Source organism: Ziziphus jujuba, chromosome 3 (genome assembly GCF_031755915.1).
Source record: "Ziziphus jujuba cultivar Dongzao chromosome 3, ASM3175591v1".
In the NCBI taxonomy this organism is placed as follows: Eukaryota; Viridiplantae; Streptophyta; class Magnoliopsida; order Rosales; family Rhamnaceae; genus Ziziphus; species Ziziphus jujuba.
This window is the reverse complement of record NC_083381.1, coordinates 31,076,194-31,103,172: the sequence shown is the minus strand read 5'-3', so window position 1 is coordinate 31,103,172 and position 26,979 is coordinate 31,076,194. Positions and strand designations below refer to the sequence as shown.

At 31.5% G+C, this 26,979-nt stretch overlaps 6 protein-coding genes across 8 annotated transcripts; 5 read left to right on the top strand and 1 right to left on the bottom strand.

Moving 5' to 3' along the window:
* Positions 1 to 331: 331 nt before the first annotated feature.
* On the top strand, positions 332 to 2,882 carry LOC107423588 (uncharacterized). The gene is made up of 3 exons (XM_016033171.4): positions 332 to 775; positions 1,361 to 1,485; positions 2,464 to 2,882. Exons 1-3 carry the CDS (start codon positions 403 to 405, stop codon positions 2,668 to 2,670), a joined length of 705 nt encoding a protein of 234 aa, XP_015888657.3. The 5' UTR covers positions 332 to 402; the 3' UTR covers positions 2,671 to 2,882.
* A 975-nt stretch (positions 2,883 to 3,857) lies between these two features.
* On the top strand, positions 3,858 to 5,699 carry LOC107423590 (metacaspase-9). Its single transcript, XM_016033174.4, has 2 exons — positions 3,858 to 4,313; positions 4,845 to 5,699. Exons 1-2 carry the CDS (start codon positions 3,938 to 3,940, stop codon positions 5,468 to 5,470), a joined length of 1,002 nt encoding a protein of 333 aa, XP_015888660.2. The 5' UTR covers positions 3,858 to 3,937; the 3' UTR covers positions 5,471 to 5,699.
* Positions 5,700 to 6,100: 401 nt separating this feature from the next.
* On the top strand, positions 6,101 to 8,960 carry LOC125423596 (translocase of chloroplast 34). Of its 2 annotated transcripts, none has more exons than XM_048478242.2 (8): positions 6,101 to 6,322; positions 6,550 to 6,706; positions 6,863 to 6,970; positions 7,092 to 7,216; positions 7,373 to 7,637; positions 8,220 to 8,288; positions 8,380 to 8,541; positions 8,624 to 8,960. In XM_048478242.2, exons 2-8 carry the CDS (start codon positions 6,611 to 6,613, stop codon positions 8,732 to 8,734), a joined length of 936 nt encoding a protein of 311 aa, XP_048334199.1. In that variant the 5' UTR covers positions 6,101 to 6,322; positions 6,550 to 6,610; the 3' UTR covers positions 8,735 to 8,960. The 2 variants fall into 2 exon arrangements, with proteins under 2 accessions (XP_048334199.1, XP_048334198.1); XM_048478241.2 differs by having other exon boundaries at positions 6,102 to 6,322; positions 6,584 to 6,706.
* A 4,587-nt stretch (positions 8,961 to 13,547) lies between these two features.
* On the top strand, positions 13,548 to 17,014 carry LOC107423578 (L-2-hydroxyglutarate dehydrogenase, mitochondrial). The gene is made up of 5 exons (XM_048478322.2): positions 13,548 to 13,937; positions 14,065 to 14,346; positions 14,531 to 14,967; positions 16,075 to 16,234; positions 16,372 to 17,014. Exons 1-5 carry the CDS (start codon positions 13,623 to 13,625, stop codon positions 16,480 to 16,482), a joined length of 1,305 nt encoding a protein of 434 aa, XP_048334279.2. The 5' UTR covers positions 13,548 to 13,622; the 3' UTR covers positions 16,483 to 17,014.
* A 613-nt stretch (positions 17,015 to 17,627) lies between these two features.
* LOC107406222 (uncharacterized) lies at positions 17,628 to 18,837 on the top strand. Its single transcript, XM_016013325.4, has 3 exons — positions 17,628 to 18,165; positions 18,259 to 18,406; positions 18,498 to 18,837. Exons 1-3 carry the CDS (start codon positions 17,734 to 17,736, stop codon positions 18,737 to 18,739), a joined length of 822 nt encoding a protein of 273 aa, XP_015868811.1. The 5' UTR covers positions 17,628 to 17,733; the 3' UTR covers positions 18,740 to 18,837.
* Positions 18,838 to 18,943: 106 nt separating this feature from the next.
* LOC107405254 (uncharacterized) lies at positions 18,944 to 21,628 on the bottom strand. 2 transcript variants are annotated; one of them, XM_048477743.2, is made up of 3 exons: positions 21,427 to 21,628; positions 20,211 to 20,886; positions 18,944 to 20,103 (listed from the first exon to the last, which is right to left on the bottom strand). In XM_048477743.2, the coding sequence occupies exons 2-3, from the start codon at positions 20,854 to 20,856 to the stop codon at positions 19,220 to 19,222; spliced, it is 1,530 nt and encodes a 509-aa protein (XP_048333700.2). In that variant the 5' UTR covers positions 20,857 to 20,886; positions 21,427 to 21,628; the 3' UTR covers positions 18,944 to 19,219. The 2 variants fall into 2 exon arrangements, with proteins under 2 accessions (XP_048333700.2, XP_015867770.3); XM_016012284.4 differs by having other exon boundaries at positions 18,944 to 20,100; positions 21,427 to 21,627.
* Positions 21,629 to 26,979: the final 5,351 nt, after the last annotated feature.

Genomic DNA, 26,979 nt, shown 5'->3' with positions numbered 1-26,979 from the left:
AAGATTGCAAATAATTTAATCTAAGTTTTGATATATCAATGTTGGCTATATGGGTTTTCTATCAAAAAAAATGTTGGCTATATGGGTCAATTCCATAGAAATTTTAACCAAAATAAATCAAGAGAGAATAATTGACACTCTGTCTGTGTGTCATAGTTGTAATAACTTATTGTAAAATTGCTTAAGATTTTTAGTTTTTTGGACGTGTTTCCAAAAAATTCTAGGAGGCAAATTGTGACCTAGGAAATCGTTTTTGGGCCAAATTGAAACGTGGTAATAGCTGATGTAGACCTATTTTATATTATTATTTATTTATAAATATTGCAATGAAATTATCCAGACAGAGACAGGGGAGGCATATGGTGAAAAAACAGAGAAGAATGAAAAAAAATGAAGGAATGAATGATGGCAAACCCTAGAAGGACCTTATATTCAAACACCAACCAGAGCTCAGAGAGCTCATTGCATGGCCGTACCTCGTCATACACTTCATCTCTAATGCAGTTCCTTAAGAAACCTCATGCCTTCCCTTTTCTTCTCTCTGTCTTCCTTTTGCTAACTTGGGTCTCGCTCAGACTCCAACACTCTGCCCACTTCTCCTCCTCTTCTTCTTCTACTCGCATTCAAAACCCTGGTGATCACCATTGGACCCAACTCGATGATTCCCAGGCCAATCTCGTTAGATTCTCATCTGGGTTTCCTTCCCGCATTGCTAAAGACAAGAGGGGTTGGTTGCTCAATCCCATTACTCTTGCCCTTGATTCTGCCATTTCAGGTATACCCATCTCTCTCTCTCTCTCTCTCTCTCTCTCTCTCTCTCTCTCTCTCTCGCTCTTAGCTTGCAGACTTTTAAATGCTTCAATTTTCTTTTTGAAATGTTGCGTGATTTTCTCTAGGAAAACCAAGTGAAAAAGAAAGATGAAATTTTGGGGTTTCTTGGGTCATGTTCTGTTGCTAGGAATTTTCGGTGTTTCAGACAAATTTAGCTTCTGGTTTTCAGCCCAGGATGCGGAACGAAAGATTAAATTGTTGTGGAGACCATTTGAATGATTTCAAAATGTATTTTTAATTTGGAGTCTTGTTATGAATGAATAGCTTGATTTTTATAGTCTGCCTGTTTTCTTTACTTGCATTCTGTATCGGAGGCATTGGAGTTGTAATCTGGAGTCTTGAATTGAAATCTGCTTCTTATATGAAGTTGAAATGGAACTGGGGTCAACTTGAATTTGAATTAAATGGACCAATGGACCAATCTTTTAAAACGTCATGACTTCTTGTTTTCATGTTAAGAATTGCAATGGACCAATCTTTTTAGACAGTATGGATCTCCTTTATTTGACTGAGTTTGCTTCTTTTGCAGGTGGAGCTGTGACTTGTACTTCGATCCATCTTGGAGAAATCCAACCTGGTGCAGTACGGGGAAATCATAGACACTATACCTGTAACGAGACATTTGTAATATGGGGAGCTAAAACAAAATTTAGGGTAAGGTTTTACTTTTTCAGAAGTTCAAATTTTTTATTGCATTTCTTGCGTATGCAACTCTTTAAGTAACTCAATTTATGTGCATAAGTAGTTCCACAACGTGGTCTTAAATTGAGAACTCTTAATCGATAAAGAATGTTTCAGTGATTGTATGATGGTAGTATTAAAATGTAGAAGTTATTATCCTTTTTATTGGCCATTTGCCTTGGGAAATGTTTTTTGCCCTGTCAACTTCTTGCTGGTGGAAATTCGTTCTATAGGCTATAGGCTAGTTTCTAAGTTGGTTCCATGTCTACAATAAGACTGTAGGACTCGAGTTTATTTAAGCTTTAAACCATACCAAATGGACTCAGTGCACAGTCATTTTGTGCAATTACTGGACTCTGATAGTTTCGAGAATTTATATTTAATTATGAGTAAAAGCTTTATATCGTCTAACTAACTATTATTTTTGTTTTTCCCCCTCATTTTAGGCTTAGGACTGACATATATGTGAAATCTTAAAAACGTGTAGCCCGCCTTTATGGAGCTTACAACTATCCAAAAAAACTTTAAAGAATCCTATTTGACTTTTTTTCTTTAACTTTCTTTTCCAAGTGTGCAATGCAGCAACATGCGAGTGACAGATAGATTTCATTGTGCTGTTCTGTCATGGCTATTTTGCAGGGAATGAATTAAATTTAAACTAAAAATGCTACAGTTTTAAGAAATTGTTAGTGAAATATGGGATTTAAATTTCTTACATGCGTTTAACCAACAGGTATGATCCCTTATATAGTGACCAGTAAGATCTTGGGTTCAAATCCCCATCCCATTTGAATATGATCATCAACTTATTTAAGTTTTCAGATTAAGAAAAAGGAAATTGAAAATGTAAGGTGATGAAAGTAGTGTATATCTTTTATGGTTTCTCATATATTGGCCTTTTTTATTTATTTATTTATTTATTTATTTTTTTCCTTTGCAAACTGCTTGCAGCTGGAGAACAGCCAAGTGGTTGACAAAGGTTATGCTGAAGTGGTAGTTGGTGCAGACGAGGTTGCCGTTGCAGCTAGCCCAAGTGGAACAGCTCACGCTTTAGTAAACATGGATCCTCTGCGAAGTACTTTCTTTATAGGTTGCCAGGACAGTATTATAGACTATAACAGCTCGACTAGTGATTTCAATGTTTGGAAAGATCTTTAAATTTTATCTTTTTTCTTTCATTTGGTTCTTTTCTGTAGTATTCTTTTTGTGAATAGATTTATTTACTTTGCTTACAAAAAGAAACAGAGGAAAAACAACTCCTATTTTATTTATTGTCTTGAATTTTAAGATCCTTTTGTTAATTTTTTGTAAACTTGTGATTTATACACCATGCAGGATTAAGATTATTGAGAATTAGCTTTTGGGATTAATTGTACCTAATCAGTTAAAACGGATTTGTGTTCTGATGCTTTGAAAAAATAGCATAAGAAATCGGGAAAATAGTTTGTTGTTCTTAATTCACAAGGACTTGAAAATTTTCTCTACTCAAAACTTTTTTATTCTTTCTTTGTTTTGATATATAAAATACTCAAAACTGTGATGGTTGTGTTTTATTTTAGTAGGACTATATGACACTCTTCGAAAAAAAATATGTATAGGAGTAACTCTTCGAAAATGTGTTTTGTTTTGCTTACAAGGAAAGCACAGTTGTTATTGTCAGAAAAAAGGAAAATACAGTTGGCCCCGTAAAGCATAAACCACTAAGATAACTGGAGGAAATTTTAATTCTCTTTTTTGTTTTTGCCATTTTTGTTTCCTAATTAGCATGTTAGGATTAGTGGGTATGTAAACAAATATCAAATATGTATATGTTCATATATGATATAAGTATAATATAAACAAATTCAAACAAGAAGTCCATTAAAAAAGGCAAAAAAGTAATAACAAGAGGAAACAATATGAATGAATCATCCAAACTCTCTTTGAGCATGGTGTAAAAAGAGAGTATTTATATTATGCTTTACACCAAGGTAGTTTAACCAATAACAGGTCATTGCCGACCAACTGAGTTTGTTTATTCCCATGTTTCTTAGTACTTTTATGCCCCCCCCCCCCAACAAAAAAAAAAAAAAAGAAAGAAAAGAAAACCAAAAACCGAAGAAAAAACTTGTAAACATAAATACTTCTAAAATTTATATTAAATTAGGTAAAAAAAAAAACCAACACAACATATGATATAATATTAATTTATTAAATACGCATTTTATTTCCATTTAAAAGTAAGGTTTCCCACACTTGAAAGCCAACTAAGAGCACACCAAGAAGTTAACTTGAACGAAATTACAAGTGAGACGAAACAAACTACACATACATTATATATATATATATATATATCACCCAAGTTTATTGATTGAATGCATTACAAATCCTGAATTGCAAAGAAATCTAAACGTGTTTGCTTTTATCATTTTCAAAATTAAGAAATATGGAGAAGGGATCAAGAAAGAGGTTGGCTGTACTGGTTGGATGCAACTATCCAAACACAAGCTATGAGCTACATGGTTGCATAAACGATGTTCTTGCTATGAGAGAGTCTCTTGTAAACAGGCTTGGGTTTGATCCAACCCACATTCAGCTCCTCATTGATGATCACCATGATCAATATGGAATCTCCTCTGTTATTATGCCTACAGGTGAAAACATAAAGAAGGCACTTGAAACCATGATTGGTGAGGCTCAACCTGGGGATATCCTTTTCTTTCATTACAGTGGACATGGAACAAGGATTCCATCCATGAAACCAGGCAAACCTTTTAGGTGTGACGAGGCGATTGTTCCTTGTGATTTCAATCTCATTACTGGTTGGTATCTTTCCTGTTATTTCATTTTCTCTTGAATTGAGATTTCTCCGTTTATGCATATATATGCCTGTAGTTTTAACTATTCTCACTTTAAAAAAAAAATATATATATATATATATATACTTACTTATAGTGGAAGAGACAAAGTTTGAGTTAGTATATGTAAGTGATGCATGATATATAGGGATAATTATATGTGTCAATCATTTTAAGGAAGACTCTTATACATCAGACTAGATTTTTGGAGTTTTGGAATGGGATAGAGATACCTATTGGGTTGATCAAATATTTATAGATTTGATAAGCTACATTATTATTGGTGTTTGGTTCCAATTTAAGATAAGGGTTTTTGTAATATGATACTTGTAGATGTCTATTTTGTGGTCCTGTTATGTTTGGGTGCATGGAAAATCAAGCCAATTCATATCCACAGTCAGATATGAACCATACTAATTAGTTGTCTTTCTCTCTACTCCAATATGTAAATCATTAATCAATTACTTTTTTAATATGTTTATATTGAATTTGTAGATGTGGATTTTAGGCATTTAGTAAACATGCTACCAAAAGGCGCAAGCTTCACAATCCTATCAGACTCATGCCACAGTGGAGGCTTAATTGACAAAGAGAAAGAGCAAATTGGACCAACTTCTTTTTCTTCTTCTTCGTCTACCACTGAAAGTGATAAAAATGGCCCGAAATCACTTTCCTTCAGGCCAAAGATAATCCCTTTTCAATCCATACTACAACACTTTATCTCATCAACAAATATAAACACATTTGATATTGGAACTCACTTGTTAGAAACTTTTGGAGCCAATGCCAGCCTTAAGTTCCGTTTACACTTGTTCGATCTCGAAATACTCGAGCCACGACTGAAGTCAGATGATGGTGGGATTCTGCTAAGTGGTTGCCAAGCTGATGAGACCTCTGCAGACATGAGTCCAAATATGGAGGGAGGAAAAGCATATGGAGCATTCAGCAATGCAGTTGAGATGGTTCTGAAAGCAAAATCAGGCCAAAGGTTGAGCAATAGAGAGTTGGTGATGGAGGCTAGAAAAGTCTTGAAAGCACAAGGCCTTACTCAGCAGCATCCTTGCCTTTATTGCAGAGATGAGAATGTTGATGCTGCATTCTTGGGTTTGGAGAAAAACTGAGAATGACCAGTTTGGAAATGTTGGTTCTACGAATAAAGGGAGGGTTTTTATATTTGGTGGTGTTGCAAGTTTTTTAATTTTTAATTACAATAACTAAAATGAATGTTTATAATTCTTTATATGTGGATATTACCCATTCTAATACTACATGTAATGATGGGTTTATTTTGTATCACATAATCAGTTATTTATCATCTAATGAAAACTCACTCCCATATATTATATAATACATACAAGATATGAAATGCAGTCATAAATCTATGTAATTGGGTTATAAAGAAATTGATATTCTCGATGTTCAAGTGTTAATGCTATTTACAAACAAATAGGAGGACAAAGAATCAAAGATAACTATGCCAAAGGTACAACTAAGATGTTCCAATACGAAGCACATTGACAAATAATTAAACTCATAACCTTAAAAAATAACACCCCTAATAAAACAAATCTTACCAATGTTATGAAAATTTATTTGTCAACTCACATAAAAATTTGATCTTGGGAAATAGAAAAAATTGGTGAACACGTTCAATGCACGTGACTTTGAAGCAGGAAAATTTATGTCAAACTTTTATTTTATTTTTTACTGTTTTTGGAGGGTTCTTTGTGTCATTGCCAGGCGGAGAGAGAGAGAGAGAGAGAGAGAGAGAGGGGTTTATCTAACTTTTCTCTGCCAGAATCGAAGGAAAAGAAACGGGATAACGCTAAGGCCTCCTTACGATTACACGAAAAAGAAAACCAAACACAGCCCAATTTCTATATCTTCAAACCCCCTTTTAATTTTTTTTTCCGTAAAATTTTCTTTCTCCTTCCTTTTCGGTTTTCTCGGCGACCAAACACCGGCTTTTCCAGGTTTCTTTTTGCTGATTATGTATTTTTATGACTGCAAACTGTTTATATTATCTAGTTTTTCTTCTTCTTCTTCTTCTTCTTCTTCTTCTTCACCACCCCCCCTTCTCCTTAGAAGTGATAGGTTTATGCTTTTGCTTGAAAGATAATATTTTTTAATATGCATCAGAGCGAATGGTTTTATGATATATATTGCTGATTAGGGTTTATGGGTTTTTTGGAAAATATAGGATTTTGGAGTTTATATGTTTATCTTACTTTTAGGAGTTTTCGAAGACGGATAATTGAGGAATGGCATCCCAAATTCGAGAATGGTCAGGGATAAACACCTTTGCCCCTGCTACTCAAACCAAGCTATTTGAATTGTTGGGAAAACTCAAGCAGGAGGTTACATTTTTCTCTCTCTCTTAAATTATGGAATTTAAAGCCCAAATTTTATTTATAAACCAATTTTTTTAGTTTGTTTTTTAGGATTTACTATTTGATACAGCTTATAATATACATTTTGCAAATTGTTGGTGTATACCCATTTTCTCCATGTAGGATGTGAACACATTGACGATACTTGTGATGGGAAAAGGTGGTGTTGGAAAGTCTTCCACTGTAAACTCAATTATTGGAGAAAGGGCAGTTTCTATTAGTCCTTTTCAGGTTCTCTGTTTTTCTACCTGTTTTTTTTTATGGTTTCTTGTCAGTCTGTTTTAGTCATTGAGTGTTTGATGTGCTTCCTTCATAGTTTATACATTTATGAATTTGTATTTTCTTGTTATAGTCTGAAGGAACAAGGCCTGTGATGGTTTCGCGGTCAAGGGCAGGATTCACTCTGAATGTTATTGATACTCCTGGACTCATAGAAGGGGGATATATAAATGACGTGGCACTTGATAATATAAAGCGGTTTATTTTTGCTCTATATGCATCTTATTTTTCAGTTTCTTTGCTTCTGATTGCTAGTTGCTACACTTGCTATCTTCATCTGTATCTTTGTCTTGTTTATTCATTAATCTTATTAGTTTTTCTCTTTTTGGTGGTGGGGAATGTTTGTTTTTGCAGCTTCCTTCTGAACAAGACCATAGATGTTCTACTCTATGTGGATCGTTTAGATGCATATAGAGTGGATAACTTGGACAGGGAAGTTGTCAAAGCAATTACAGGTAGTTTTGGGAAAGGAATATGGAATAAGGCTTTGGTTGTACTAACACATGCTCAGCTCGCACCACCAGATGGTTTGCCTTATGATGAGTTCTTTTCAAAAAGATCAGAAGCTCTTTTAAAAGCTGTTCGTCTTGGTGCTGGATTGAAGAAAGCTGACGTGCAGGTATATTTGACCACAAAGCTCTTGTGAAACCGCTCTCTTGTCCAGTTATCTAACTGCATGAATGCTGATTAGTAGTTAGTGTGAAGAATGTTTTTGTGTTAGATAAGATAGGAACTAATGTTTTGTACTTTATCCATTGAGCACTTCATTGAAGTGTGTATCAACAATGAATTATGGGCTTTGTAATGGCCAAAGAAATATTGGTATCTCAGTCATTGTTTGAACACACTAATTGGATATATTTCTAAATCATAGGTTGCAGATTGTTAGTGATTGTAGTCACATTTCTTATGCACCCACTGGATGAATTCCTTACTGCCTATGCTTTTCCTCCTGGTGATTCAGCTCAAAGTGAGTAAAAGTACTTATGCGTGATAGTTTACATACATGCTTAATCATTGTGTATTAGGTTGCCATCTACCAATCAACTTAGAAAAGTGCAAGTGTGTGACATAACCTATGTCAATGAATTTGTAGCTAATAGTTTTACAGAATAAGCAGAACACTTTTAGCATCAATCTCTAGGGGAAGGTGCTTGATTGCATTTCATTTCTTGTTTTCTCTAAAATTTTCTTCTCCTAGGGTTCTGCAATTCCTGTTGTTTTGGTTGAGAATAGTGGGAGATGTAACAAGAATGAAGCTGATGAAAAGGTTAGTTGACTTCCCCATCTTGTACTTACTTGCATCTGTGTCAATCTTTATTTTCAAGCCATCGAGAATATTCACTTGTCTTTGGTGATAGGTTCTTCCAAATGGGATTGCTTGGATTCCTCACCTGGTCCAAGTGATCACAGATATCGCATTGAATGGAAGCAAGTCTATTTTTGTTGATAAGGCTTTGATTGAAGGGCCAAACCCAAATGACAGAGGAAAGTTGTTAATTCCTCTAATCTTAGTGATCCAAGTAAGCCCCCCAAACATCTAACTCGTTTGTGTTTTTCCCCCAATTGATGCTGATCCACTTTTTGTCTTTGCTTTGTTGACAGTATTTCTTTGCCATCAAACCAATAGAACGAGCAATTAGAAATGACATTGCAAAGGAGAGTAGACCCTCATGGGAGTTGCGGGATTCAGACAAGTTTAGTCGCAAGTTTTGATTTGGCGATGAGCCATTTCTTGTGAAAATATCTTGAAATTACACATCTCTGGTTTTACTGCAGTAGCTATAATATGCGGCTGTGGATTTTAGGTCTTTTGGAGAGAATTTGGCTGTGGATTTTAGGTGTTTTGGAGAGAATTTGACGTTTGTACTCAAGACTTAATATTCTACACTTGGATTCTTGATTTTGCTATTCATATTAAGTATTTGCTTCTCTGCTTTAATATATTGCAACCATTTAGGGCTTTTTTTTTTATTTTTTTATTTTTTGGGGGTATGTGTGTGTGTGTGTGTGTGTGTGTGGACTCCATGCAACTGTTTTGTTTGAACAAATATACATTTATATGCATATGGAAATTCTATTGTGGGAATGTTTGTAAATTTTCATCGCATGGATATTTTTATTTTCAAAGACAACAATTTTTTAAAAAATTATTATTTTTGTTAATATATATATATATATATATGTATATTTTTCATGTAATAGTATTAACAATGCTTTTTAACTTGATTTCTCTTTAAAAGTTTACACAGTAAAAAGATGTAAATTTATAATATATTTATATATACTGTATATGAGCATGTATTTTATAATGTCTATCTGAAAATGTATTTTGTTCTATGCTTTTTTCATATAAACCTAACTTTTGTAGCATATAAATGGAGTACGGAAGTGACAAATTTGTACCAAAGTTAGAAATTTAACATATCCTTTTTTCCAATCAAGGGTAATTGGCTGAAGGTTCATCGGCTTGGACGGAGGCATTATTGATTTTTTTTTATTTTTAAATAAAGTATATTTAAATAAATATAAAATTGAGTATAATTAATTTGACGTACATGACCCAATTAATTTCTCAATTTCTTTTCAATGTTATTATTATTGTTGGTGTTGTTGTTGTTTTGGAAAATTTTCAATCTCATCTATCTATTCAATGCTAATTATGTATCAATTTTAAAATTTATCTTCTTAATTTATAAATTTATAAATTATAAATGCTATCCTTTTAACCTAACCTTAATCAATCTCAACTTAAATACTATAACAAAAAAGTTCAACATTTTCCTTCCATCATAATGCACAAATTTAAATATACAATACTATTATACAAAGTGCGATAACAAAGTAAAAACAAATTGAATTTGGTTCTCAAATCTCAAGGAAACTATAGGTAATTTTTTGTTTCTTTTATCATTTTATAACTCCTATTTTTACTCATAATTTTTATATGTGTATACGAGATTTTTTTTTTCTTTTTTCTTCAAAATATCCAATTAGCATATAAATATCGATATATAGAATGTAAAAAAAAAATGGTTAGAAAATCAAAATATTTGATTTAATAAAGTGATTTATATTTACTTTTGAATCCTAACTGATAGTTTCTTGACTTAATAATTTAATCCTATATATATATATATATATTCAAAAAAAAAAAATTAAAAGTTATATCCTGGTTATGTCCCTACTCAGACCAACTGTCATTTTAATTGTCTTAATAATAATCAAATTGTTGATAATGCTACCTTTATCGACTATTATCCATATTATATATTTTTCTTAAGTTCTAGCTCTATGTATATATAAAAAAATAAAAATAAAAATAAAATAAAAAGTTAAAATCTTCAATATTCATCAGTTTTTCTATTTCCTCTCACTCTCTTTTTTTTTTTTTTTCCTTTTATTTATATTTTGCATCTAAAAAGAAGTTAATAATCTTGATATATAGTTTACAAACTTCGATCCAAAGGACCAAAAAGAATGTGATTTTATTAGTTATTATTTATTGTTTATCTAATAAATTTATATTTATAGTTCATTCTCATAATCTATTCTTTTTCTTCTTCTTTTTTTTTTTTTTCCATAAATTCATACTTGTAGTTATTTGTGAATTATTATTGTAGTTCATTGTACAGAACTGAATAGTCTTTTGCTTTAATGTTTGTTTCTTAATTTATGAGTTGAAAAAGATTTATTATCAAAATTGAATACAAAGATTAAACCGGTAATTCTGCATCTCAAAATTTAAAAAAAAAAAAGGAAAAAAAAAGTAAATAAATAGAAATATATATAAAATTATTCTTAAAAATTTATTGTGATTTTTTGCCGTGGGCCTCAATGAGCAAGGGCTAAGACAACCTAAAACAAATCAAACCCATATATACTTTCCTAGGATAATTTTCAAGTGAAGATGTGAATTTGTGGACTAGCTATTTTTGGCCTCAAAAATAAAAATTTTGCTTAACATGCAAGTTGATTACATTTTTTTTTTTTAATTCACTTTATTGGTTTCCTAATGGACATTTAGGAAGTTTGATTGCGTTAGAAGATTTTTCACACACTTATAAAACATATCCATACTATGACACAATGAAAAAAATTATCTCTAAACATTCAATTAAAATCATATATATCTAAATTATGAGTTTTTTTGTTATTTATCATCATTGGTAACGATTATTAATTTATGTGTCAATTTCAATTAAAATCATTTAAATTCATTATTTTATATTAAATTTTTAAAAATGAACATTTTAATAGTAAATATATAAATTATCTTATTAATATCACTACATAAGTGTTTTTTCTTTTTTCAAACTCAAAAACCGTCCACTAATTTAAATAAAATTAATTAAGATATATATATATATATATATATTAACAAAATTTTAAAGGTTTTAAAATAATTATTGCCAAAAAAAAAAAGGAGGATTAAAAAAGAGTTTTGAAAATAATTTAACTTAAATAAAGATATATAAGTAATTTAGACTCCTCAAAAATGTAAAGATGATATTACCAAAAATTGAAAAAATATTTTTATATTTAACACAAGCATTATAATTGTAAATGAAATATTTTTATTTTTCAATGTGTAGGATTTAAATGATATTATAATAAATCCTAAAGCAAGGTTCAAAAAATTGATATCAATGGAAATATCAAAATATGAACATTTTTATGGAAATATCGAAAAATATCCAATATAGATAAAAAAATTATAAAAAATGATGGAAATTTATTTTAAAAAGTGAAAATTTTTATTGAAACTTTAGAATTGGCTTATTTAATCCATTGATTATTAAATTGATTATAAAACTTGCTAAAATATTGAATGAATGTTAGATTCTTGTTAGTGAGTTGATTTATAATAAGCATTAATGATCATAGATGAATTATTATTAATAAAATATAAAATGATAAAATACAAAATACATATATGATAAAATTATTTATTAACTAAAATATATAAAATGATTATTACAATTATATTGTAGTTCATAAATGTCATCTTGATACCACATAGAACTTTTGTATGGTTAAAAATTATCGGTTTCTTCCTCATTTTGATTTTGAGATGTGAAATGTGAAAAATAGTTATGAAAAAATGTATCTCCTTGATAATTTTGTATATAATTATTAATATGCCAACCATATGGATTTTACATTATTGGTTGAATATGTGCATAACTACTACTTTTTTATAGTTGAGTTTGAGATGGTAACCATGAGTTACTGCATGATGACATTTTATACATATCTATTGAATAAGGATTATCAAAATGACTTCCAACACTCATAGATCCAAAATTCATAGAAATTGAATCTTTTTTTTGTTGTGACATATTCATTATAAATTTTTCTTTACGTATATAGTTTTATCTAACAGTACCAAATCCTTGATTTGCATCTCTACTCCCATGATTTTTTTCTTGTGTTGCATGTGTGTAATATCGTTAACAGTAAATGAGCTTAATCCAACTTTTTGACTTGGTGATTCTATTTGGCCACTACCTCTTCTAACTTCTAATTCAAATAATTTATTAAAGTTATCTTCATCACCACTAGAGCTAGAGTAACTATTAAGAGTCTCAAATTGTGAATGTGTACCATCTAATGGAGCTGAAGTATTAGTAATTCTAGTTGGCTCTCTCATAAGCCTTTGAAATGAATCATCACTACTAGAATTTACTTTTTCAGCAATCACTTTTTGAACATTTATTCTTTTTTTTTCAGCTTGTTGAGCAATCTTTGGATAAAGATTTTCTGAGTCTCAAATTGTGAGTGTGTACCATCTAATGGAGTTTAAGCACTAGTAGCTCTAGTTGGCTCTCTCATAAGCCTTTGAAATGAATAACAACTACTAGAATTTACTTCTTCAGCAATCACTTTTTGAACATTTATTTCCTCTTTTTCAGCTTGTTGAGCATTTTTTGGATCAGAATTCCCTTCATGTTCATCCATTGGTACATTTGATTGCCCTCTTCATCATTATCTTCCATTATAGTTTCAAATATTAAGATTTTCAAGATTTAAAAATATAATCCACAATCTTTATATTTTTGCTTTATCGATATTCAATAAATAAGTAGAATTTATTAATATTATTCAATTCAATTTATTTTATTTTGTTTATATCACTAAATGTCTAAAAAATAATTAAAGGATAAAAAATTATTAATGAAGTTAATTTGATAAAATTTTTTACTAAATATCAATAATATATTTATAAATTTTTTAAAAAAGATTAAACAAATATCGGATATTTTCAAAAATTTTAGTGGAAATTACATGGAAATATCGAAAATTTTTATGGAAATTATAGATTTTTTAACCAAATCGTTAAGAATTTGATGTAGATATTTTATAAAAATTTCCATAAAAATTTTACTGAAATTTCAAAAATTTTAATAAATATTATGAAAAATCTATCAATTTTAATATCAAACTTAAATTTTATTTCTACTATTTCTAAAAATAAAAATATATCTATCAATGTATATATACATACTCTTTTAATTAATGAAAAATGGAAATGGAATAAACAAAGTGCCTAACTGGGCAGAGGAGGAAAGGAAGAAAAAAGGAGATAAAACTGAAAACAGAGATGCTGCTGAAGCAGGCACTGAAGAAGCTCAACAAAATCCAATCTTCTTCGTGGCCGAAAATATACGGCAAAAGACGAAGATGCATAGCGACAACGACGACAACGACAACGACACCGTCGGCAGTTCCTAAAGAGAGGGTGGACTGCGTGGTAATAGGAGCAGGCGTGGTGGGCCTAGCAGTGGCGAGAGAGCTCTCTCTCAGAGGTAGAGACGTTTTGGTTTTGGAATCATCTCCTTCCTTCGGTAATTCCACCAGTTCTCGCAACAGCGAAGTCATCCATGCCGGAATCTATTACCCTCCTAATTCTCTCAAGGTTTTTTTCCCCACCCATTTTCCATTTTCCATCATACAATATGGTTTAGAGATATCAACTTTATATATTTCATAATTTTTTTTTCTTTTTTTAAATTGGATCCAATTCAAAATTTCAAATTTTGCAGGCAACCCTTTGTGTAAGAGGAAGAGAATTGCTATATAAATACTGCTTTGATCATAATATTCCTCATAGACAACTGGGTAAGCTCATAGTTGCAACCCGGTCTTCTGAGATACCAAAGCTGAACCATTTAATGGATTGTGGAATTCAAAATGGGGTTGCTGGTTTGAAAATGATGGATGGTTCTGATGCCATGAGATTGGAACCTGAATTGCAATGTATAAGAGCCTTGCTCTCACCTGTTTCTGGGATTCTTGATTCACATTCTCTAATGCTTTCTTTAGTGGTATGCATTTTCCTTCTCCTATGAATCTCAAATTCAGTACATTTGCATTATTAGTTGTTTGCTCATATTGATTTATATATTCTTTTCTTTGTGGATCTAATACTTTACTTTCTAATCTGTTTCTTTTAGAGTTAAAAGAAAAAAACTGCCTTATTGACTTGGGTATCAACCCAAATGCGTCCAGGGGGAAGCTGAAGATAATGGAGCAACTTTCTCCTATAACACTACTGTTATGGGTGGTCATATCAAAGAAAATAGAATGTGCCTTGAAGTTTTTGAAACGAAATGTCTTGAAAACTGGGATTTGGGTTTTCCATCTCAGCCGGATATGGTACTCGTTCCTAACCTGGTTGTCAACTCAGCAGGTCTGAGTGCCCCTGTTCTTGCAAGGAGATTTGGAGGCCTGCATAATTCATTTATTCCTCCTTCCTATTATGCTCGGGGATGCTACTTCACCTTATCCAGTACTGGAGTCCCTCCTTTCAAACATTTGATATATCCTATACCAGAGGAGGGTGGTCTTGGAGTTCATGTTACTCTTGATTTGGATGGTCAGCTGAAGTTTGGCCCTGATGTTGAATGGATTAATGGTGTAGATGACATTTCAAGCTTCCTAGATAGGTATTCATCCGTTGTCTAACCCCTCTAAATCATCAATTATTTTTTTGCATTTTCAATTGATTCATGCTGATTATAAAACGTTCCTTTGGAAAAATTTTAACTTTTAATGTGACAGAGTGACTATTAAATCTGAAAATTTTGTTTCTTCTTGTTTTGAAATAAACAGACTAAGTGTTCATGCCGGTGCGTTTTTCTTGTATTTGTTTAGAAAGTACATTTGAAGGAATGTAACTAGCTTAGTAGATTGAAGATCAGATGGATATCCTATCATTTTTCTGCTAAAAGGTTGTACTTTGAAAGTTCTGTTATTTTGTACGCACCTGGCAGCAATTTTCATTGATGATAATTTGCACTTTTGTGCAGTTACAATAATCCAAAAGTCTACTTCAGTTTAGGATTTAGGTGCAATAAGCACTTAGAAGACTATTATAAATAGGGGAATACTTGACTTTTATGCCTTAATTCTAAACTTGATAATAGGTGCATTTTAGTATTTGATAGATTGTATATTCACTTAATACATAACCTTCAAACTATGTTTATTATAAATGTTATTTTTAATTAGGTATCATCAATGCTATTTAGAGCAGCCCTTGTTTTTAGATGGTTGAAAGGGGCTACAGATGAGGGTACCTTGTATTTTACTTGCTTTTGCTGTTTTTTTGCTTGATGTTATTATATAAAAATGACTTCAAGTCGTACTGTCCTTGACTTATTACTATGGAAAATGCATAGTTGTCACAACTTGCTTTCCAGATGCACCCGTATCATATTACCATCATAATTATCAAATAATTAGAAATGAATTTTGATACATCTTTTATAATTTAATCTGTTCTAAGAAATTTATTAAGAATCTAATTGTAACGGAGGTGTTTTGTCCAGTTCAATTAAGTTATCTGCATTGGATATCACTAGTGTCGGCCATTTCCTTCATTAATGTTTTGTCCAGTTCAATTAATTTTGATACATCTTTTTATTTATTTTATTTATTTATTTATTTTGTTTTGTGTGTGTGTGTGTGTGTGTGTGTGCGCGCGCGCGAGCCTGTACAAGGGAAACATTTTGGTTACGTGCTTAGAAACTTATGCATAGTTTTGATTCCAGGTTCGACTATTCTGTGTGTACCAGTCGTGCAGAGCTATTTTACCCAGAGATAAGGAAGTACTATGCAAATCTGAAGGATGGTTCTCTACAGCCAGGCTATACAGGCATTCGCCCAAAGCTTTCAGGTCCTGGCCAGTCACCAGTTGATTTTATAATACAGGTTTGTGCTCTTCTTATGGCTGAACAAAGCCATAGTATATTTTCTAGTATAGATGGGATTGTGGAGTGCTGGGCAGACTTTGTTTGTTAAGTTAAATTTTGCCTAAGTAACCAAATTAGACACTTTCATTTATGCAGGGGAAGGACATTCATGGGATAGCTGGTCTTGTTAACCTCTTTGGAATTGAATCACCTGGTTTAACTTCTAGTATGGCAATTGCAGAATATATTGCAGCCAGATTCTTATGATTCATATCCATTTTTGGATGGATAGCACATTTGGGGATTGGAATTACAAACTTGAACCAAGGACCTTTCATCCGAGAAGTGGTGGACTAACAATCAAACTGGTCCTTAAGGGACAACCAATTCTTGTAATTGTGTCTATGTTTCTTGTTTGAAATACCTAGTTGGTGCTACTGGACTGTATCATCTGTTGTCATTGTGTTTCCTATAATATCCAGTTTCTGGTGATCATTTGGTGTTGCTATAATCACAGTTTTATCAAGTGGACTTTCATTTGGGGTTGCTATAATCACAGTTTTATCAAGTGGACTTTCGCTGCTTGAAGAATGGGTGAGTTTGAGTTTAACCGTTTGAAATTAGTTGAGGAAAAGCTTTGAGCTTGCATTCAAAGCTAATACTATTTTTGTTGTCTATCATGTCCTGGTGGAAAGATATTGTAATTTTTGGGTACGCAATTTGATGTTGAATCGTAGACATTGATAACTAAAATTAATATAAATATATATCGTCTTGATGATTCATTATGACCCTTGAATTATCATGTGGTATCAAGTGGGTCCCTTCTTTGGCTTTCGATTACAAATTTTACCATTTGACGTTCATGGACATAATTTCTATGAACAATATATATTAGAATTAAGTAATTTATTCAGAAGAAAATTGATTAGAGAATAAGAAATAAAACAATTTTGTTTTCCATGTTTTGTTAGTTTTGGGCTTTATTAATTTTATTCAGAAAAAGATTTTTTTAATTATATAATTTTCATTCATATATGCTCCATACGTTTGACCAAAAACAATAACATGGGCTCTCCACGTAGATGCTTATTGCTTAATATAATAAAACTCTAGTGAAATATCTTATCGAAATACTATTTTGACCTACATCAACAATATTTTTTTTTAATTTAATTTAATTGTTTATTTATTTATTTTTACTAAGGACATTTGGTCCCACCTATAAGAACGAAAATTATATTGTAAAAAAGATATCAAAAATACACTAATATAAAACAAATATCAGTATAAAAAGAATATCCATCTCAGTATAAAACATTTTAAAATTTATTATAGCTTTTATAAACTATAAATAAATATCCAATAAAAATACAAAATAATTTAGTCCTTATAAGTGCATTCTTTAAAAAAATAAAATAAAATAAGAATTCATTCACAATCAGAAAAATATAAAGGAAAAATAATGTCTAAAAGACCTGAAAAACTTCATCCACCAAAATTTGGCCATATCCATGTATGGCGTTTCAAGCTGCTCTGAGATTCGTTTCCCTTCCATCGTTCTCTATCCATCCTCACCACCACTTCCTCTACTCTTACCACAACATTATTCCGTCCACCTTTCCTTCCAATATTTCTCCCTATCCAAACAATAGTCCACATCATTCCAAGCCTTCGAACAAAGTACACAGAACATGGCAGCAGCAAACCAGTTCCTTTTCCTTCAGTCTTTCATACCGGTTCTTCTCTGATGAAGCCGACGAGGAAGAGGAGGATGATGAAGCTGAGAATTGCAGCTTCGATGAAGCTGTGGAGCTTTTCAACAGAAGGGAATACTACAAGTGCCATGACTACCTTGAAGCACTTTGGAATAAAGCTGAAGAACCCAAGAGAACTCTCATACATGGGATTCTACAGTGTGCTGTTGGTTTCCATCACCTCTTCAATCAGGTAGTGTAGGCAGGGAGGTAATACCCTTTTTTTTTTTTTCCTGGGAAAATGGGGTTGGTGGGTTTTGATTATACAATGCTGGTTTCGGTATAGAACCATAGAGGAGCTATGATGGAGCTGGGAGAGGGACTGTGCAAGCTCAAGAAGATGAATTTCAAGAGTGGACCATTTTATCAGTTTGAGCAAGACATCTCTGCAACTTTGGACTTCATTTACCAAACTCAGATTGAATTGGCTGCTTGTGAGTGGAACTGGATCTTGAAAATTTCTCATTTTTGCTCTTCATGTAATCATTAATTTAATATCAGCTTTTTGGATTTTTTTCATGACAGGTAGTGATGATCTTTGTATAACAATGGATCAATCAGAAAGATCGTATCAACTTCTCGGAGGCTATGCTGCTGGACAGCGTCTGTATAATCTGCAAACTGATTCTAACAATGATGAAATCACATACATTGTGTTTTGCCCTCAGAGATCTTATGGCAGTAATGGTGAACCCAAGCCAACAAAGGTCAAGCTTCCAACACTTTACGCGACTACAGAACTTCTCAAGGCCTACGAATATGATTGATGTTTCATGCTTCTGAGTCAACCAATTTATATGTATACAAAGACGATACATTTTCAGGAACAATCGATCAATACAATACCTTTCTGTTTCTAGATTTTTCAATCTAATTCACTTAAAACTAGTTGACTAGCATTGAAAACATAATCCAATCCAAATCCAAGTACAATGTAAAATATGTTAGTAGTATTCCGTGTAGATATCATAGATGAAACAATAGTGTGATATAATTAAAGAAGATCCAGCAAATCCTAAGAGAATTTCATGACAGAAAGAAAAAAGGGAAAAATTAGCCATCAAGCTCAACATGATCTAAAAATTGTTGAATCTTGAAGAAAAATTAGGATCCTAGTATAGTCTTCAATCAGTTTCTTGTGGCTCGACTTCTGTAAGCAAGAAGTCTCTGCAATTTTTCTCATAAATCAAACCAACGAATAAGGCAAAGATGTGAACTGCAATCTTCTTTGGAGCTTGGAAACTTGTTCACGAGATATTTACAAGTTTTGCACGCCGAGTTTCAGGGTCCACCTCTACACGGAGACCAAGTCCAGCAAGTTCAGGCACCTCGACAGATCCTTGAAGCTCCAGCTCAGCAACATTCTGTTGGTTTTCTGCGTTCCCTTCCAACAAATTCCTTACAGACCAAATGCCCCACTCCCTCAAGAATGGATTCTCTTCATCAGCAACACATTGCTGTAAGAGCAGAAGTATTCCATTCTTCTGTCTGATTTCATCTTGTACTCGCTTTCTTCTATAGGTACAATTGCCAATCACAGCAACAATGTCTCTCCTGAATCCTCTGTAAGGGCAAGGCTTCAGCGAGCAAGAAGAGTTTGTTCCCTCTTGGTTCTCACTCTGTTTGATGGCTTTCTTGATTATTGTTGGTGGTTCAAGACTGCGAAGCACACATAAAAGCAACTCAACGAGTCCTGAGGACAGTAACATATCATCAGCATCCACGGGTTCTTCCTCGGAGCTTCTTTGACCCTCTACTGCACATATATCTCTCAAAATTGTTAGTGAGTAACCCAAAACATCTATGGCTGTGAAGCCTGTTGGAAGCCCAGATTTTCCTCTCATACCACAACCAATAACAACCTCAAAAGACCTCTTGAATATTGCAAGAACACACAAAGTAAAATCATTCCTTACTGCAATGTCTTCAAGTCGCTCATTCAATATCTCTGATACAATCTTCAAAAGAAATGCTTGTTCAGTTGAGAAAATGCCATTTTCAACCTCAGCATCTTCATCTTTTGTACCAGCACCGACATGGGACAATTTAGAGAAGAGTACGGGAAAGTGAGGTTCTTCTAAGCAGATTTTTGAAAGAAGCAACTTCAACCAATCTTCTCCAAAACCAACTGCTACAAAATACATAAGGAAACATGATCGAAGCAAATAAAAGGGCTAAAATAAGAAAATTAAATACAGTGTGACCAAAAGTAAATAGGAAGCGAAGAGCACTTATCACCTGCAGCAGCAGTCCGTACAATTTCCCCTGCTATAGGCAACCCTGATTCACTGCAAAGCTCTTTAAGTAGCTCAGGATTTCCATCACAACAAGTGTATATGATCATGCACAACGGATCACAGACCTCCCTTCTCTGAAGTTCTGCAAGAGCATGGAATTCTTGTGGGAAAAAATGGCGCCAAATAGGAAGCTGACCTTGTCCACCCCAGGAAACATTAGCCAGAGTTTGCAACCCAAAACGAATGATACCATAATCCGGCTCTGTGTGTTCAGAACAAAGCCTTGCAGACCTCAAAACATTCAAAATAACTTCAACTCCATTGTGTTGAATGAATGAGTTCATATTTGCAATCTCTCCTGCACAAAGATTTCTTAGGAGCTTCAAAGACAGTGCAAGATATTGACTTGCAGCGGGGTATGGGAGAGATTGAATGAGCCGAATGACTAGAGGCACCATTTGTTTAGAAGCGAGCTCTGCTCGAACAATTTCAGTTCTTGAAGTTTCAATTAGAAGCTCCATGGATTTTTGCAGAGTTGATGAGTTTGATGCACTATACAATGCCTGAAGAACATCTTCTCCTATATACAATTCTACCCGCATTGAATCTTCCGTTGCTTGACCACGAATTAATGGTAGTGAATTCATCTCTCAATATTCTTCCCAACCAAACTACAACTACAAAAAGAAACAAAAACAATCAAACTTTATTTGATGCCAGAGGAAATTAGGGGATTGGTCTACCCAACAGAAGACAACCATAGAAGAACAAAGACAAATTCAAATTTTTTTATTTCACTCAGTTTCAGGTCGTCTGATTGATAACTGAAAATATAAATACGATTCTACCCTCCTTGTATTTTCCATTACTAGACCAACCAATGGTGGATTCATTTTCAATTTTCTACCCAACCAATCGAGAAATTTTTTTTTTTTTTTTTAAATCCAAATAACCAAAAACAATACGAAATAACAAATTAACCAATTTGGTGTCAAAAATTAAAAACTAAAAAAACTATATATATATATATAGTTAAAACCTGTAAAACCCAAAAGCACCAAAAATTCTTTTTTTCTTCCTCCATGTATGAAAACCACCAAAATTTGGAAGCCCCATCTCAATAAAATAACCAATTAGAAAATATATATATATATATATATTAAACTTTAAAAGAAATTTTGATGGAGTTTTAGGAGCAAATGAAACGGGAGACTTACTGTGTCAACCACCCAGTCGAAGGAGAGAGGTTAAAGTTACGAGAGAGGATTGTTGGCCGCCGGATTCCGCTTCCGTCGACTGTGAAGAGGAAAAATAGAAATAAGAAGTTTCCAGTCTGCCTCTCGTCGTGTTCCATTTTTTTTATTTCTTGGATTAACCAAAAGATAGAGTTTGGCGGCTCCCCCTTTTTTTTTTTTTTTTTTAATATATGCTTTTCCTTTTTAAAAATAATAATAATAATAATAATAAAAATCGAATTTAATTTAATTTTCAATTTACTATAGAAAATCCAAAAGTACTACTGACTTAAAAATTTTGAAGACCCAAAAAACCAAAAGAAAAACTTAAAAAATTTTAAAAATGTATGATAAGAAATAAGATTAACCATGCAGATGGATGTTAAAACTAAAAAAAAAAAAAAAAAAATACATTATTTTTATTTTTATTTTTTTTTACCTGCAATGGCAGTTCAAATGGCAGAGTATAATAATCTATGCTTATTGAACGAGTTTCAAATTTAGGAGAAACACCACCCCACTCAATGGGCGTGGATTGTGATGGTATGCTATTTGAATTGCCACTTTTTTTTTTGGTCTCTTGAACTATTATACATTAGTTTACAAATTATATATAAAAAAAAATTATATATATATATACACATATATATGAAATTTCCTCTTAGTCTATTGTTTTTTTTTTTTTTTAGTCGTTTTAGCTTAGTTATGCATTTCAATTAAACCGACCTAATCCAACTTGTTTGATTCAGTTTGGAAAAAATTTATTCCCAACCAATTTAAACTGAATTGATTATTAATGTAATATTTTATTTTTTAATTATTTAGATTAATATATTAATAATGCTAAATTTAAATTATAAAAAATAAAATATTTTAAAAAATTAATAAATAATAACAAAATAATAAAATAGTATATTGGTTCAAAAGACCAAACAAATCCAAATCAAATTGTTGATGATCAGTTCGATTTAGTTTCTCCTTATGACTCATTTTGGTTTTAGTTGAAAAAATAGAAAATAAAAACAAAAGGCAAAAAGTCATCCGAACAAACAGACACCCACCTCCAGCCTGTATATCTAATTTTTGCCAAATTTATCGCGCACAAAATCAAAGAATAAGATGAAATTGACATAAAAAAAAAAAATTTAATAGTTCAAAAAAATAATTTTTTATTTCTGAAAAATAATTATAATATTAGTATGATATTGTATTAATAAAAATCAGTGTTCTAAAAGACGGAAAAATATGTCTCCTAGATGTGCATTAGCATAATATTTTTAGATAACGCCTCGTATAATAATAAAATAAAAAAAAAATGATTAACACTTTGATAGTTGTTTAATACACACCTAGATGCTAAAAGGTGCGATTTTTTTGATTCAAAATTATTGTTTGTAAGATTATTTTTTAAAAAAATGTTAAAAAATAATTCATAAAAAATTTAAAAATTAAAAATATTATTAAAAAATAAAAACTTTTTTAAGATTAAAGTTTTTTTTTCTTAAACAAAAAAATAAAAACATAATATATAAGGATTAAGGAATTAAAGAAAAAATTTAACAAAAAAAAAACATAAAATAAAATAATATACTTTTTAAGCAATAGTGAGCACCACATAGTTTTCTCATTTAGAGATCCACATTCTTCGTGTTTAAATGGATAAAAAAAAAAGCTTGTCAGCTGTTTCTATTAATTTGTAACTTACAAGATATATTTTCAAAAATAAAAAATTTGGAGCTTGTATTTATTCTGTTGCTTTTTACTTTTTACAATGATACTATAAATACAAACTTAAAAAAGACAAAAGTTTCCTTTATATATTGTCCTTCTCTTTCCAAATATTATAAGCTTAAAAATCCATGATATTTGTTTTCTTCCTTTCTATTTCTTTTTCTTCTCATTATTATTTTTCTTCTTTCTCTTTCTCTTGTTCTTCTTGTTATTTTTTTTTTCCTTTCTTGTTCTTTCTTCTTTTTTTTTTTTTTTATCTTCTTTTATTCTTTTTCAGATATGACAATTTTATCTATTTGTTGGCCATTTGATGTAAAGATTAAATAACAATTTGTATTATGTATTACTTGAATGTATAAGTGTTTCAAATGTTAATGGTACAATTTTTTTTTTGTTTGTGTTATTGCCTTCTAGGTGTTTGATAAAATGTGTAAAAGAGATTATTTATGTACTTTAAATATTTTAATCATTGTTTAGTTTAAAAAACACTTGTGAGTTGTGATTATGACAATGATAATTAGTTACTTTTTCATATGAATGTTTTACATATGAATGTTTTACACTTGTATTTTATTTAGTAATGTTAGTTTGTTTTATTGAATTAAAATTTTAAGTTGCACATATTATTCAATTTTGTAGGAATCAAGAAAACAAAATAATTCTTCCATCGTGTCTAATTCTAGTGCCAATGAACTAAAAAAAGACTCTGGAGATGTTGGATGGGAAACCATGATTCTTGTAGATCCTAGTAATGCTAATGATGTAAAATGCATATTATGTGGTAAAGTTACAAAGGCGGGAATTAATAGGCACAAAGTCTACATAGACAATATCATGGGGAAGGATGTGAAACCATGCCTTAGAGCAAGTGAAGAGCAAAAAGCCAAATGTTGTGAGGCGCTTGAGGAGAACAAGTCTAAAAAGGTCGAGAAGCTATTGAATGTTTCTAGATTAAGAGATGATGTGATTATATCTTTTTCTACAAGTAAGGAAAAAGAAGAAGAAAAAGAAATTTCTATTGTTGAGGGAAGGACAAGGAAAAGACCTATTAATGTGGGTGTCATGGATCAATTTGCAAGGCCAATCAAAGTTGATGATGCTTTTATTCGTGCAAATAAGAAACTGAAACAACAAAATGTTAATGATGTAATTTTCAAGAAAATATTACTTGAAGTTCATCAATATTTGGCAAGATAGGTATATGAAGCCACGACTCCTTTTAATGCCACTGACAATGATAGCTTTAAAAGATTTGTTGAAGCTCTTGGTCAATATGGCCCGGGTTATACTCCTCCTTCTCAATATCAACTAAGGGAACCATTTGTAAAGGAAAAGGTGGAGAGAACAAAAGAAATACTCAAAAAGCAAAAATAAAAGTGGAAAAATAATGGGTGATAGAAAAAGAAGAAGCATCATGAATTTATGTGTGAATTGTAAACTAGGAACCACATTTCTTTCTTCATCCGGGAGTCACTAGGTTTGCAATTGCAAAGTTTGCTTGATAAAGAACAAGAATTGAAAAATATGATGACAAACAATGAATGGGATAACACCATATGATCAAGGAGCAAAAAGGGAAAATAAGCATTTGATATTGTTGTTGCTAATGATTTTTAGAACTTAATAGAATTGTGTTTGAGGGTATTCACTCCATTAGTGAAAGTGCTTAGACTTGTTGATGGAGAGGAGAAGCCTTCAATGGACTTTGTTTATGGAGAGCTACTAAAGGCAAAGGATGGCATTAAAAAGATATTGAAGAAGGAATGTGACTATATGCCAACATTCAACATTATTGATGCAAAAAGTAAGGATCGTCTTGATAGTCCACTTCATATAGGGGCTTACTTTTGGAATCTGTTTTACTTCTTTAAGAACTCACATATCAAAGATGATCCATTGATAATAAATAATGTGATCACTTGTGTTGAGAAGTTCTTTCCTGATGCTTAAATGCAACACCATTTGATAAATACCGAGTTATAAAGGTAGACTAAAAAAGAATGTGCATTTGGAAAAAAAACTAGCAATAAGTGGATGTGAGAATAATGATGCAAATTAGAATCTGGGTATGTTGATATTTCTATTTTTTTTCTTTTATGTTAATATATCACACACACACACACACACACACACACACACACACACACCCCACACACATATATCATATTACATGTAACAATTTTCTCACTTTCTTTCTTTATATATATATATATATACACACTAGTTAATTGGTGGGACTTTTATGGAAATGAAACACCAAATTTGAAAATAATGGCAAAAAGGATCCTTGGTTTAACTACTAGTTCATCGGAGTGTGAAAGAAATTGGAGTGTCTTTCAAGGGGTAAGTATAATTACATTGTTATATATTAAATTATTACTTTGCTAGTGGTTATGAGGTATTAGTTTAATCATTTATAAAGTATACTAAATTTTTCTAACTTCTTCTTATGTAGGTGCACACCAAGAAGAGAAATAGACTAGACACCACAAAGATGAACAATCTAGTCTATGTTCAGTTTAATGCAAGGATGATGAATAAGAAAAAGAAAAGTACTAAATTAGAGACTCTACTAGCAAGTGATACTAGTAATGCACAATCATAGATTGCCAAAGGTTGTGATGATGAAGAAAATGATGATGAGATGGAGAATGATATATTACTACCTAAAAAAGGTTCTAGAAATGATCAAGTTGAAATTAGGGAGCTTGAAGAAAATGATTTTATATCGAAGGGCATGCAAGATGAGTTGGATGAAGATGTTGAGATTGAATTGGAGTCCGATAAAGAATTAGACAAGAGTTAGATTATGGTAATAGTTAAAGTATGTATTAATCTAGGAATTATTAGGTATTTGTAAGTTTATAATATATATGTTTTAAAACTAATTTATTGTTGGAAACTTGGAAAACATGAATTTTCATAAATATATTATGATCAATTACATGTTGATTCATATTTATTACACATACAAAGGTAATATAGACTTATATATATATATATATATATATATTATTTTGACATTTAAAATATAAATTATTTTGTTTATTTAGTAGCCTTATAATAATATAATTATAAAATACCTTTTCATATCTAGCCTCGTAAGGCTTAAGATTTGACGTTGCCACCTTACAACGTCTTACAACTTTTAGAACACTGATATAAATACTGTTAATTGTAACATGATGTTAGAAATTGAACTAGTCTAGATGGATTTTAAAATTTTAAAATCCAATTCATCTAAATTAAAAATCCAAAATCAATTTTGAAATTCTATGTTATGGCAATTTACCAAACAACCTTCATTTACAATAAGTGTATACTCACAGTACATTCTGCAATAATGAAGGCACATAATGCAATCAAGGATGTGAGTACAATAGTAATTGTAACTGGTGAACACGCACCTCCCTGCCCACCATCGCCAATTTCCCTTTGATTTTCTTATGTTAGCAATTGCCAATGAATCTATTTCTTGTTCCTCCATGCCTACTTAATTTCTATTGGAAAACCCAAGGAGTATAAATAAATAAATAATAAAGAGAGAGAGAGAGAGAGAGAGAGAGAGCATAATTCCATTTGTGATGATAATTATTATTATTTTTTTGCTAAAATCTATAGCAAGCAACAAAGAATATGACTAGTTGTTTATAAAAAACAAAGGGCCTGTTTGGCCAGCTGTTTTCAAAACAGTTTTCTGTTCTTGAAAACAGAAATTTGTTTCCAAAACAATCTGATAGTTGTTTGGCCATTTGTTTCTAAAACCAAATTCAGAAAACAATTTAAAAAAATAAAATAAAATTG

Coding starts and splice junctions, on each gene's coding strand:
- LOC107423588 (XM_016033171.4), top strand. CDS start 403: ATGATGGCAAACCCTAGAAGGACCTTATATTCAAACACCAACCAGAGC. Junction 776..1,360: donor CCTTGATTCTGCCATTTCAG/GTATACCCATCT, acceptor CTTCTTTTGCAG/GTGGAGCTGTGACTTGTACT. Junction 1,486..2,463: donor GAGCTAAAACAAAATTTAGG/GTAAGGTTTTAC, acceptor AACTGCTTGCAG/CTGGAGAACAGCCAAGTGGT.
- LOC107423590 (XM_016033174.4), top strand. CDS start 3,938: ATGGAGAAGGGATCAAGAAAGAGGTTGGCTGTACTGGTTGGATGCAAC. Junction 4,314..4,844: donor TGATTTCAATCTCATTACTG/GTTGGTATCTTT, acceptor TTGAATTTGTAG/ATGTGGATTTTAGGCATTTA.
- LOC125423596 (XM_048478242.2), top strand. CDS start 6,611: ATGGCATCCCAAATTCGAGAATGGTCAGGGATAAACACCTTTGCCCCT. Junction 7,638..8,219: donor TGAAGAAAGCTGACGTGCAG/GTATATTTGACC, acceptor TTCTTCTCCTAG/GGTTCTGCAATTCCTGTTGT. Junction 8,289..8,379: donor AGAATGAAGCTGATGAAAAG/GTTAGTTGACTT, acceptor CTTTGGTGATAG/GTTCTTCCAAATGGGATTGC.
- LOC107423578 (XM_048478322.2), top strand. CDS start 13,623: ATGCTGCTGAAGCAGGCACTGAAGAAGCTCAACAAAATCCAATCTTCT. Junction 14,968..16,074: donor ATTTCAAGCTTCCTAGATAG/GTATTCATCCGT, acceptor TTTTGATTCCAG/GTTCGACTATTCTGTGTGTA. Junction 16,235..16,371: donor CAGTTGATTTTATAATACAG/GTTTGTGCTCTT, acceptor TCATTTATGCAG/GGGAAGGACATTCATGGGAT.
- LOC107406222 (XM_016013325.4), top strand. CDS start 17,734: ATGGCGTTTCAAGCTGCTCTGAGATTCGTTTCCCTTCCATCGTTCTCT. Junction 18,166..18,258: donor TCCATCACCTCTTCAATCAG/GTAGTGTAGGCA, acceptor GTTTCGGTATAG/AACCATAGAGGAGCTATGAT. Junction 18,407..18,497: donor TCAGATTGAATTGGCTGCTT/GTGAGTGGAACT, acceptor TTTTCATGACAG/GTAGTGATGATCTTTGTATA.
- LOC107405254 (XM_048477743.2), bottom strand. CDS start 20,856: ATGAATTCACTACCATTAATTCGTGGTCAAGCAACGGAAGATTCAATG. Junction 20,104..20,210: donor TGTACGGACTGCTGCTGCAG/GTGATAAGTGCT, acceptor TGTATTTTGTAG/CAGTTGGTTTTGGAGAAGAT.